The sequence below is a fragment of the Lepidochelys olivacea genome, assembly GCF_965140295.1.
Source record: "Lepidochelys olivacea isolate rLepOli2 genome assembly, chromosome: 3".
Classification (NCBI taxonomy): domain Eukaryota; kingdom Metazoa; phylum Chordata; order Testudines; family Cheloniidae; genus Lepidochelys; species Lepidochelys olivacea.
In genome coordinates, this window is record NC_140413.1 from 184,194,736 (window position 1) to 184,207,585 (window position 12,850).

At 43.7% G+C, this 12,850-nt stretch overlaps 1 protein-coding gene across 1 annotated transcript in view; it reads left to right on the forward strand.

The window, feature by feature from the left end:
* The first annotated feature begins 292 nt into the window (after nucleotides 1-292).
* FSHR (follicle stimulating hormone receptor) overlaps nucleotides 293-12,850 on the forward strand; it is a 162,327-nt gene continuing 149,769 nt past the window's right edge. Inside the window, exon 1 of the mRNA XM_084622308.1 lies at nucleotides 293-492. Within this exon, the coding sequence (XP_084478434.1) occupies nucleotides 308-492 (185 nt within the window). The 5' untranslated portion in view covers nucleotides 293-307. The remainder of the gene's footprint in view (nucleotides 493-12,850) is intronic.

Below are 12,850 nucleotides of genomic sequence, written 5' to 3' on the forward strand. Positions count from 1 at the left end.
GAGAACTTTTTGCAGTGTAAATATGCAAAATATTTAAAACACTTTAATTAGATTATTAAGGTTCTGTGGTTTCATCCACACAACTTGAAACATAAAGTAAGTTTTATCACATAACAAGTTCCTGTTAGTATACAGTTCCTCTCCACACCTTCCCTAAAATGCTTATGGAGCACAGGCCATGAACTGAAACTTGCAAAGAAGTCATCCCCTAAGAATCACATGATTCACTTCAGCTTTTAAGGCGGATCTTCAATTAGAGGAGTCATTTTTAGTCATGCAGTAGAAGGCTGTAGAGCCTTCCTTTAAAATGAGGGAGGAGAGCACAGATGTAAAGACAAACATGTCTCTTTTTTTAATCTGTTTGGTGGTTTTCCTGGGTGGTTGCTTTGGATGTCAGCATCATCTCTGTCAGTGCTCTGACAGAATATTCATCTGTCAGGAAAGCAAAGTGATCCAGATTCCTCGGGACATTCCCAGAAACTCCACTGAACTGTAAGTAAGGAAAGGGAGCTGTTGCAATTTTCAAGCAGCGGCTTTGCTGTTACCTTGCAAAATAAACTGCTGCTTGGCAAGTCAACATGCTCAGTTTTGGAAGAGTCCAGGGCTTTGTGTAAGAGACTTATACCAGCTGTTTTAAAAGCAGAGAACTCTGTCACACTCATTAAACCACCATATCCCCCTCAAAACCTTAATATTCTGTATAATAAGAGCCTCTGTTACTCTAATCTCTATTTTAACACCTTTGATGAGAAAAGATCAGTTAAATATTGCAAAGTGTATGCTTCAAAAGGAATCTATTTTTTTTATTATTAGTATTATCCTAGCATCTAGGAATCTAAGCTTTCCTTACAACCTGCTTTAGCATAACTGAAAATGAGTGGAATATGTACCATGTTTTGTTTGCCATAAGGAACTTTGGAAACATTTTGTTTGTACAGTAGTAACTCTCTAGAGAAGTGTTGATTTGCCAAAAAGGAACTTGTGGTTTTCATGTGCAGTCATGCAGCACTTTACAGGGTTATCAGTCACTCCCACCCACACCCCCCAAAAATTTCTGAATAAAAAGGTGATTCTCATCATTCATTGAAATGCTGACTGCATTCATGATGATAAATAAAGCAAAGATTTAGCATTGTCTCAGCTAATTGCTTTATAGTTTTTAGAATTGTTTCCCATAGGATGACATGTACAGTACTAGACATCAGATATCTTCCAATATGGTGACAAGACTAGTGAGATAATTCTCAAAGCTAATATTGACCATTAAAATAAGCCAAGGTGTTTTCTCTCTTTCTTTGCTTTAAAGCACCTTCACCCATTATCGGCTAATATCACAAACCTAACGTAAAATGAGCATACCTGGGTAAATCCTTTAATAGTAATTATAGCAGCCAGTTTGGATGGAAGGGCCAAGGCAGAATAACACAGCTGATGGTTCACTAGCTAGCTCTTACAAACCATTTTACATCTGTTATGCTAAAATTACCCCACAGCTTTTGAGCACAAAGGATTTTATTTTTAATCAACAGAAGGAGTGGTCAAAATTTGTGTTAGGCACTCAGCTTAAATAAAAGCAATAGACTGCAGTGAGACTCTTGAAAAAATGACTAAATTAACTACAGGAAGGCAGTGAATATTTAAATCATTATACAACCAACTAGAGGGAAAATAATCCATGTACAATTTGGGTGGCCTAAATCCTGGGTGAACCACACTCCAAGTATAGATAGCTAATTGTGATTTGTTTCTTTAGATTACATGGCTAGAATCTGCCAACTAGGTACTACATAAATCAGTATATCCTTACTTTAATAAGGAAATGGAACCCTAAAACATACACACCTGTTACAGTGGGGGCTTGTTAAGGAGTGGTCAGCCATTTAAGGAGTTATCAGGGGATTTCTAATTAGCTAGCTTCTCAGAATGACTATTGACCCTGTGGGTCAAACAGGCTATTTGGAGAAAGTCTTTGTATGTTTAAAAACAGTAAATAAATAAAATTTCAAGAAGAAAGCATCGAATTATATAGCCATGAGAAAAGGAGTACTTGTGGCACCTTAGAGAATAACAAATTTATTTGAGCATAAGCGTTTGTGCCACAAGTACTCCTTTTCTTTTTGTGAATACAGACTAACACGGCTGCTACTCTGAAAATAGCCATGAGAGTTAGAAACACAGGCCAGACTGTCTTTTCACTTCCACCAGTTTAAATCCCTTGATGAAATCTTGTCCCCATTGTAATCAAGGACAAAACTTTAATTGATTTCAGTAAGGTCAGGTTCAGTAAGGTTACCCATAGTCATCCCTAATATACATCTGTGTAAATGAGCATAGAACTAGACCCTCACTATGAACTGTGTCAGAACTAGTGTCAGAACTAGCCTTAAAGGTCCATGATGTGTTAGAAAAGGGACTGTATAAATGGCATCTTTCTGCTCAAGGCACACTTTGCTATGGGTCAGAAGTACTGATTTAACTCTGCACTCCAACTAGCACTGCAGATTCTCAACATAACTAGATTCTTCTCTAACCTTGCATTTCTTCAACAGCACCTAGGAGTCCAAAAGGATCCACAGTAGTAATAGTAATAGTAATAATCTGTAATGAGGGGTGCTATAAAAGAGGCAAACGCTTTCCTCTTTCTACTGGCATCATATCTTTTTGCCTGGGCTCAGCTTCTGTCAGCTGCTTTTCACTCAGGTGCTGATTGTGAGAGAGAGCAGAGATACAGTACTGTTCATGTTTTTCACTTTCCTCTTCAGCATGGGCACGAGTCATTTGCAGGTTTAAACAGGGGCAGCAGGTTTGCATAATTTTTGGTGGTGCCAGAACAGGTCCACGTCTCTCTCTCACGCACATGCACCCACACATACACCCCACCTCCCTAAGGGTTTGGGAGGAAGTTTGGGTGTGGGAGGGGGGAGGTGCTGGGTTCTAGGCTGGGGCAGGGGGTGGCCGCTGGGAAGGCATTTGGGTGCAAGGCGTGGGCTCTGGGAGGGAGTTGGGGTGTGGGGTCTGGGCTGGGGCAGGCAGTTGGGGTACAGGGGATGGGCTCTCGGAGGGAGTTTGGTATGGGGGCTGGGCTGGGGCAGGAGGAGTGGGTGTGGGGGATGTGCTCTGGGAGGGAGTTTGGGTGCGGGGTCTGGGCTGGGGGTTGGGGTGCAGGGGGTGAGGGTTCTGGCTGCGGGCACAGGTTCTGGGATGGGGCAGGACCAGGGTTGAAGAGTTTGGGGCGCAGACAGGCTGCCCCGGGGCTAGGGCCAGAGAGGAGGACTCCCCCTAACCCTCTTCCCCCACTATTGCTGCCCCTCACCGTAGCCTCACTGGGGGTGGGGGATGGGGCTGCCCGTAGCCCAGTATGGGGCAGAAGCAGTAACTCTGGGCGAGGGGGTGCAGGGTGTCACAACACTCATAGAATCATAGAATATCAGGGTTGGAAGGGACCTCAGGAGGTCATCTAGTCCAACCCCCTGCTCAAAGCAGGACCAATCCCCAACTAAATCATCCCAGACAGGGCTTTGTCAAGCCTGATCTTAAAAACGTCAAAGGAAGGAGATTCCACCACCTCCCTAGGTAACACATTCCAGAGCTACACCACCCTCCTAGTGAAAAAGTTTTTTCTAATATCCAACCTAAACCTCCCCCACTGCAGTTTGAGACCATTACTCCTCGTTCTGTTATCTGCTACCATTGAGAACAGTCTAGAGCCATCCTCTTTGGAACCCCCTTTCAGGTAGATGAAAGCAGCTATCAAATCCCCCCTCATTCTTCTCTTCTGCAGGCTAAATAATCCCAGCTCCCTCAGCCTCTCCTCATAACTCATGTGTTCCAGACCCCGAATCATTTTTGTTGCCCTTCGCTGGACTCTCTCCAATTTATCCACATCCTTCTTGAAGCGTGGGGCCCAAAACTGGACACAGTACTCCAGATGAGGCCTCACCAATGTCGAATAGAGGGGAACGATCACGTCCCTCGATCTGCTCGCTATGCCCCTACTTATACAGCCCAAAATGCCATTGGCCTTCTTGGCAACAAGGGCACACTGTTGACTGATATCCAGCTTCTTGTTCACTGTAACCCTTAGGTCCTTTTCTGCAGAACTACTGCTGAGCCATTCGGTCCCTAATCTGTAGCAGTGCATGGGATTCTTCCTTCCTAAGTGCAGGACTCTGCACTTGTCCTTGTTGAACCTCATCAGATTTCTTTTGGCCCAATCCTCTAATTTGTCAAGGGCCCTCTGTATCCTATCCCTACCCTCCAGCGTATCTACCCCTTCTCCCAGTTTAGTGTCATCTGCAAGCTTGCTGAGGGTGCAATTCACTCCAGATCATTTATGAAGATATTGAACAAAACCGGCCCCAGGACTGACCCTTGGGGCACTCCGCTTGATATCAGTTGCCAACTAGACATGGAGCCATTGATCACTACCTGTTGAGCCTGACAATCTAGCCAGCTTTCTATCCACCTTTATAGTCCATTCATACAGCCCATATTTCTTTAACTTGATGGCAAGAATACTGTGGGAGACCGTGTCTAAAGCTTTGCTAAAGTCAAGGAATAACACGTCCACTGCTTTCCCCTCATCCACAGAGCCAGTTATCTCTTCGTAGAAGGCAATTAGATTAGTCAGGCATGACTTTCCCTTGGTGAATCCATGCTTCAGTTTCTTCAGTTGTACAATGTTGGTAGTCATAAGTTGCCTACTGCACAATGTTGTATAAACTAGTTATTGTTTGGAATGTGAAAAGCCCCATGCAGGTACTACATTTTGGCACAGCAAGTTGTACCTAAGAGGAGTTTCCCAGAGTACACAGTGTATGAGATGTGAGCATACAATATGAAGGTCCAATGCAGAAACACAGCCAGGATGAGAGACCTATGAGGTCAAAGGTAGATGGAGCATGAGCTAAGCTGTGGTGAGGGGAAAGGGAGCCAGGAAGCCTGAGAGACTTGCAATGGCAAGATAGAAGATAGAATCCAACCTCCAATTCATCTGAGTAGAATATGAATTCATACCCAGATGGCGAAGAACCATGCATTCAGCATTCATTTTCCTGTGCCACAAATTCTTCAACAATATATATTATTTCTGCAACTTCTCCTGACTCTGAGTCAGCATCATAGAGGATCTTGTGGAAATGAAAACAGCATGTCTTAGTGTTCATTGACTGTTCTTGTTTAATGTTAAATTTCATTAATCACATCTGTCATGCCCTCAGAGGTAGCCAAGATACTTTGGCAAAGGAAATCCTGATGATATCAAAATGTGAACATTGTTTGTAGTTAGAATGGGTGCATGTAAAGTTCTAGGTACTTTTGACAATGTTACCCTAAGTCCCATTGTTGAAAGAGACTGAATGCTGGCACTACATTGACAACTTACATCTGCTGTGTCTCTCAGAGGTGTGAGAAATACACATGCCTAAAAGTTGTAGCTATGCTGATCTAACCCCCAACATAGAAAATGATACATCAACAGAACAACCCTTCTCATTGCTGTGGTGGATATCTTGACTGAAGTGCTACAGCAGCATAACTGCAGCACTGTAAGTGTAGACATAGCCTCAGAAGCCTGAGGATTTATCTGCATTGAGGCCTTGTCTACACTACAGGGGAAAATCGATCTAAGCTATGCAATCTGAGTTATGTGAATAGCATAACTCAAGTTGACATAGCTTAGATCTACTTACTGTGGCATCCACACTGTGCTATATCAACTGGAGATGCTCTCCTGTTGGCTTCCCTTACTCTTCTTGTTCCCGTGGAATACAGGAGTCGATGGGAGAGCAATCTGCAGTTGATTTAGTGGGTCTTTGAGTGGCAATGAATTGCTCACCGTGCATCAATCCCCCGATAAGTGTAGACAAGCTCGTAGAGTTATTTGGGAACAGCTATTCTGGAATAACTTCATGTGCGGACACTTGTCTGGAATAATAGTTCCTTGTTCTGAATTAGCTTGATCTCTTTTGGACGTGGACTATGCAAAACCAGAAAAAGGCACTCTTTAATGTGGAATAAAAGTGTCTTTACATGGAGTCTTCTCTGGAATAGCTATTTCACTTTAAATTCACACACTACTAAACTAGACTAACTTTAAGGTGTGGACAATGGGACTCAGGGCTTGGCTTTTAGCATTGCAAGACCTAAGGGCCAGATTTTTAAAAATATTTAGGCACCTAAAAATGCAGATAGGCACTAGTGAGCTTTTTAAAAGCACCTCAATGCCTAACTTCCATTGCTATCAATGGGATTTAGGTCCCAGATCCTCAAAGTTACTCAGGCATTGCACCACTCAGCATTGCAATATATAACCCTGGGGTAGCCTACCACCTAATGGTCCCAAGCTAGACACTCTAGGCTAGATCCACGAAGAGATTCAGGTGCCTAACTGCCATTTTTAGGCTTCAAAATCTGGCCTTTAAATCCTCACAAACCTTGCTTAGGGGCTGCCTAACCCTGTAGGCACCTAAATTCCTTAGGCATCCAAGTGTCCGTCAGTGGGTATGCATGCTGCCACCTGATGCCTAGCTCACACCTAAACCCCAGCAGATTCACAAATTAGGCATTCCTCTGCCTATTAAGCCTCTGGGGCTTGATCCAGTAGGTATGTTTTGAGGCTGCCTTACCTACAGGTGATGGCCCTTTATAGCCAATAGCCCTAGAGCATTCACAGGATATGGGAGACAGATTCAAATCCATACTCTGTCTGAGAGAAGCAAGAACTAAAACCAAGGTCTCCCACCTCCCGAATTCCTGCTCCTCTTGGACAGAGTGGGGATTTGAACCTGAGTCTCCCATACCCTGGGTCTTAAGTACTTAACTAGCTGACCTGGTGCACCTAGTGATGGACTAGAGAGATATACCTCTCTCTGCTCAGGATCCTCAGCTGTGAACCCTCTCCTGGAGTTAGGCACCTAACCCAGCTCAACCACTTAGGTAGCCCTTGCCTTAACCCTCTGTCTGTCTTCTGCTTATGCCTAATACCTTTTATGCTAGTCATATGTTTTCTTGTGCCCTTATCTGTCTTTTGTGCAGGTGTTGTGCTGCCCCCCACACCTCCAACCTATTGGTGGCCTACACTGGGCCCTAATGATGTGGGGAGTGGCAGGTATCAGGTCTTAGGCACACTACTACTGCAACAAACTATGGGGTTATTCCTTTAGTTTAAGTTGTGATGCTGAAAGGTTCAAATTATTTTGACATGTTGTAGGGGTCATTAGAAGTGCATTGGAAAAGCATCAGCAAATTAAATATTTATCATCTTTCATCTATTTGTTTTTTCCTTTTCTTAGAAATAAGAAAACAGTTTCTAGGAAAACTAGCTAAAGTAGAAACACTAAATAGTGAACAGCGTAACCGCTTTGAAAGTCTAAAAGTATTTGGGACAAGTCCACAGTTAACTTAAACTGACATTTTCACCAGTTGAGGATCAGGCCCCTATCAACTGTTCATTGTGGAAGACCACTAACTCTTAATAGCAGCTGTTAGTAATGATTAATCCTTGTGCCAAAAAAATCTTGTAAAAAGTATGTGCTATTTTTCATAATGCAGTATATTGGTTTTGCCTTTGACGGGTAAACACCTTAGTAGAAATGGTCACATTCTTTTTCAGAAATTGACCTTTACAGATAAAACATGTAAATTATTTTACACCCTTTGCCTCTCGTTTGATTAGACTGCTCTCTGTAGCAATAAAATTTAGGTCATTAAAATATCAAGAAAACCTTTTGTAGTATGGCCCACCTTGATTATCACTACAAAAAGTTTTCTTCTCTCCCCCCGCCCCCCCACTCTCCTGCTGGTAATAGCTCATCTTAAGTGATCACTCTCCTTACAGTGTGTATGACAACACCCCATTTTTTCATGTTCTGTGTGTATATAAGTCTCCTCACTGTATTTTCCACTGAATGCATCCGATGAAGTGAGCTGTAGCTCACGAAAGCTTATGCTCAAATAAATTGGTTTAGTCTCTAAGGTGCCACTAGTACTCCTTTTCTTTTTGTGAATACAGACTAACACGGCTGTTACTCTGAAACCTAAATCAGATAGGCGTTGTAACACAGGGCATAGCAACACCTCGGCCTTTGTTCTTATACATATTGCTTCACTAAAACAACAAGGAGTCTGGTGGCACCTTAAAGACTAACAGATTTATTTGGGCATAAGCTTTCATAGATAAAAAACCACTTCTTCAGATGCATGGAGTGAAAATTACAGATGCAGGCATTATATACCGATACATGAAGAGGCACTGAAATCCATGCATGCGTAAGAGTTGCAGGAAATTTACTTGATTTTTTTTTCCTTTCAATCTCTTCCAATATTTGTCTTTCTAGTCTCCAGGATTCAGGTCCATTGCTTGTGGAATCAAGAGCAGAAAACAAAGAACTCTCCATTTATGTATGTGGCCAAAAAGCATCACAACCCGTTCTGTACAAACACTGGCAGAAGTGTTAGAAGAATCATCCAATTCCAGAAAATAATTTGGAATATCAATGTCTGAAGCATCCCAGGCCCAATAACAAAAACGTTTCTCAAGTTCAGGCTTAGAAAGCATACTGTTTTCTAATGGGACAAATGCTGTGTATCTCATCTAATTTCCCAAAAAACAAACTCTCCAGACAGATGGAACAATCAGTTATTAAACTCAGATAGGAACATCACAAAATGTTTCTGGAAACAGAACTCTCTGCTCAAATTCTCTGGAGGAGGAGGGAGGCAGGGGTGGGGGAGGGAACACTATTTACTGTAATGCTTTGAAATGTTTTTAAATGAAGCTCAGGAAACTTTGGGTTTGGGAACATCAGTGTTGTTAAGGAATGAAAATGTTATTGAGAGGAATGGGGGAGAAAGAGGAGGACACAGTTTTGTTCTGAGCTAGATAAAAGAGCTTCTGATGTACTATATGCACATTCCAAACATAGCATGAAAGTGAGAATCCTGCAAGATGGGGATGAGGCAAAAGCTTTGCTTTTTCCTCATTTGGTTTCTTTTAGTAGGGGGGAGAGAGAGAGAAACCGTTTTTTGTTTGTTTTTTTTTTAAAGCTGGTGACCTAGGAGATAGAAGAACAATTATATTGGCACTTCTTTTTTTCATATTTGATAAAGTTACCAGGGGAGGGTGCAAGGAGAGGAGGGAGGTGCTATCTTTTTTGTAACTGAAATATTCTCTTGACAAAATGGGTGGAGAAGGGAAAATAGTTAAAAATACCTTTTAAAAAATTTAGAGGAAGACTGTCAAGCTGGCAGGTTAAGAATGTGACCGGCTTTCTTTATTTACCTGCTTGAAGTATGTGTCATAGTTGCCCTCTGTAACAGCTCCGGATATTTATCTGGAGATGGACCGGTCCTCTCACCCTTTTACTCATCCCCCCTCCCTGTCACTCCATGGTTTGGCAGAATTAGGATCTGGATCTTAACTTCAAACTTCAGATTCATCTCGGATTCCTTGCCTCCTATTTCATCATGTGACATAGATAGTGCATTATTGCTTTCAGGGCTCCAACAAACACACTCTGAGAAAGATATCAGAGGGGTAGCTGTGTTAGTCTGTATCCGCAAAAACAACAAGGAGTTGGGTGGCACCTAAAAGACTAACAGATTTATTTGGGCATAAGCTTTCGTGGGTAAAAAAAAACCCACTTCTTCAGATGCACGGAGTGAAAATTACAGATGCAGGCATCAATATACTGACACATGAAGAGAAGGGAGTTACCTTACAAGTGGAGAACCAGTGTTAACAAGGCCAATTCAGTCAGGGTGGATGTGGTCCGCTCCCAATAATTAGTGAGGAGGTGTCAATGCCAAGAGAGGGAAAATTGCTTTTTTAGTGAGCCAGCCACTCCCAGTCCCTATTCAAGCCCAAATTAATGGTGTTAAATTTGCAAATGAATTGTAGCTCTGCAGTTTCTTTGGTCTGTTTCTGAAGTTTTTTTTGTTTAAGGATGGCTACTTTTAAATCTGTTATTAAATGTCCAGGGAGACTGAAGTGCTCTCCTACTGGCTTTTGTATGTTACCATTCCTGATGTCTGATTTGTGTCCATTTATTCTTTTATGTAGAGACTGTCCTGTTTGGCCAATGTACATGGCAGAGGGGCATTGCTAGCACATGATGGCATAAATCACATTTGTAGCTGTGCAGGTGAATGAGCCCCTGATGGTGTGGCTCATGTAGTTGGGTCCTCTGATGGTGTTGCTAGAGTAGATATGGGGACAGAGTAGGCAACGAGGTTTGCTACAGGGACTGGTTCCTGGGTCAGTGTTTCTGTGGTGTGGTATGTAGTTGTTGGTGAGTATTTGCTTCAGGTTGAGGGGCTGTCTGTAAGCAAGGACTGGCCTGCCTCCCAAGTTCTGTGAGAGTGAGGGGGGGGGAAGAGAGGCTCTGGCTGGGGGTGCAAGCTCTTGGATGGGGCTAGAGATGAGGGTTTGGGGTGCAGGAGGGTGCTCCGGGCTGGGGATGAAGGGTTTGGAGGGCAGCAGGTGGGATCAGGTCTGGGGTAGGGGGTTGGGGCGTGGGAAGGGTGCAGCTCCAGGAGGTGCTTACCTCAGGTGGCTCCTGGAAGCAGTGGCATGTCCCCCCTCCAGCTCCTATGCATAAGGGCAGCCAGGGGGCTCCGCAAGCTGCCCCTGCACCAACTGGCGCCCCCACAGTGCCCATTGGTCGGGAACTGTAGCCAATGGGAGCTGCAGTGGCAGTGCCTGTGGACAGGGGCAGCATGTGGAGCTCCCTGTCTGCCCCTATGCATAGAAGCCAGAGGGGGACATTCCGGCTGCTTCCCAGGAGCCTGCCAGTCCCTCTGCGTGGCACTACCAACCAGACAGTGAATGGCCCAGTCAGCACCGCCAGGATCCCTTTTTGATCAGATGTTCCAGTCGAAAACTGGACACCTAGTCACCCTATAGTCAAAGGAGAAATGACTTTCAGGAGGGTACACACACACACACACACACACACACACACACACAATCACAAATCAATAGCAGAGGTGAAACAAAAACCCAGTCAGTGCACTAATCTCTAGTCTACACTCCTTTTGCAATATATTTGTAGGGCTTTTTAAAGTACCTATTGTACCTTCATATGCCTTTATAATTTTTCTCATCACAGAAAAGCTTTACACTTAGCAGCATGGAGTGCATACCTGCTGTCTTGTAAAAAGAAAAGGAGTACTTGTGGCACCTTAGAGACTAACCAATTTATCTGAGCATAAGCTTCCATGAGCTACAGCTCACTTCATCGGATGCATACTGTGGAAAGTACGGAAGATCTTTTTATACACACAAACCATGAGAAAATGGGTGTTTACCACTACAAAAGGCTTTCTCTCCCCCCAGCCCACTCTCCTGCTGGTAATAGCTTCTCTAAAGTGATCACTCCGTACAATGTGTATGATAATCAAGGTGGGCCATTTCCAGCACAAATCCAGGGTTTAACAAAAACATCGGGGGGGGGGTAGGAAAAAACAAGGGAAAATAGGTTACCTTGCATAATGACTTAGCCACTCCCAGTCTCTATTCAAGCCTAAGTTAATTGTATCCAATTTCCAAATGAATTCCAATTCAACAGTCTCTCGCTGGAGTCTGGTTTTGAAGTTTTTCTGTTGTAATATCGCATCTTTCATGTCTGTAATCGTGTGACCAGAGAGATTGACGTGTTCTCCGACTGGTTTATGAATGTTATAATTCTTGACATCTGATTTGTGTCCATTTATTCTTTTACATAGAGACTGTCCAGTTTGCCCAATGTACATGTCAGAGGGGCATTGCTGAAATTGTTGAAATCATGGTGGAATTCCTCAAGGGCTTCTTTTCCATGGGTCCAGATGATGAAGATGTCATCAATATAGTGCAAGTAGAGTAGGGGCGTTGGGGGACGAGAGCTGAGGAAGCGTTGTTCTAAGTCAGCCATAAAAATGTTGACATACTGTGGGGCCATGCAGGTACCCATAGCAGTGCCGCTGATTTGAAGGTATACATTGTCCCCAAATGTAAAATAGTTATGGGTGAGGACAAAGTCACAAAGTTCAGCCACCAGGTTAGCTGTGACATTATCGGGGATAGTGTTCCTGATGGCTTGTAGTCTATCTTTGTGTGGAATGTTGGTGTAGAGGGCTTCTACATCCATAGTGGCCAGGATGGTGTTATCAGGAAGATCACTGATGGATTGTAGTTTCCTCAGGAAGTCAGTGGTGTCTCGAAGGTAGCTGGGAGTGCTGGTAGCGTAGGGCCTGAAGAGGGAGTCTACATAGCCAGACAATCCTGCTGTCAGGGTGCCAATGCCTGAGATGAGGCGCCCAGGATTTCCAGGTTTATGGATTTTGGGTACTAGACAGAATATCCCAGGTCGGGGTTCCAGGGGTGTGTCTGTGCGGATTTGATCTTGTGCTTTTTCAGGGAGTTTCTTGAGCAAATGCTGTAGTTGCTTTTGGTAACTCTCAGTGGGATCAGAGGGTAATGGCTTGTAGAAAGTGCTATTGGAGAGCTGCCGAGCAGCCTCTTGTTCATATTCCGACCTATTCATGATGACAACAGCACCTCCTTTGTCAGCCTTTTTGATTATAATGTCAGAGTTGTTTCTGAGGTTGTGGGGCAAGTGATGCTGCTTTTCCACAATTTCTGCCCGTGCATGTCGGCGGAAGCACTCTATGTAGAAGTCCAGTCTGCTGTCTCGATCTTCAGGAGGAGTCCACCTAGAATCCTTCTTTTTGTAGTGTTGGTAGGAAGGTCTCTGTGGATTAGTATGGTGTTCAGAGGTGTGTTGGAAATATTCCTTGAGTTGGAGAAGTCGAAAACAGAACCACTAACCCAGGAACCTATCCTTGCAACAAAGTCCGTTGCCAACTGTGCCCA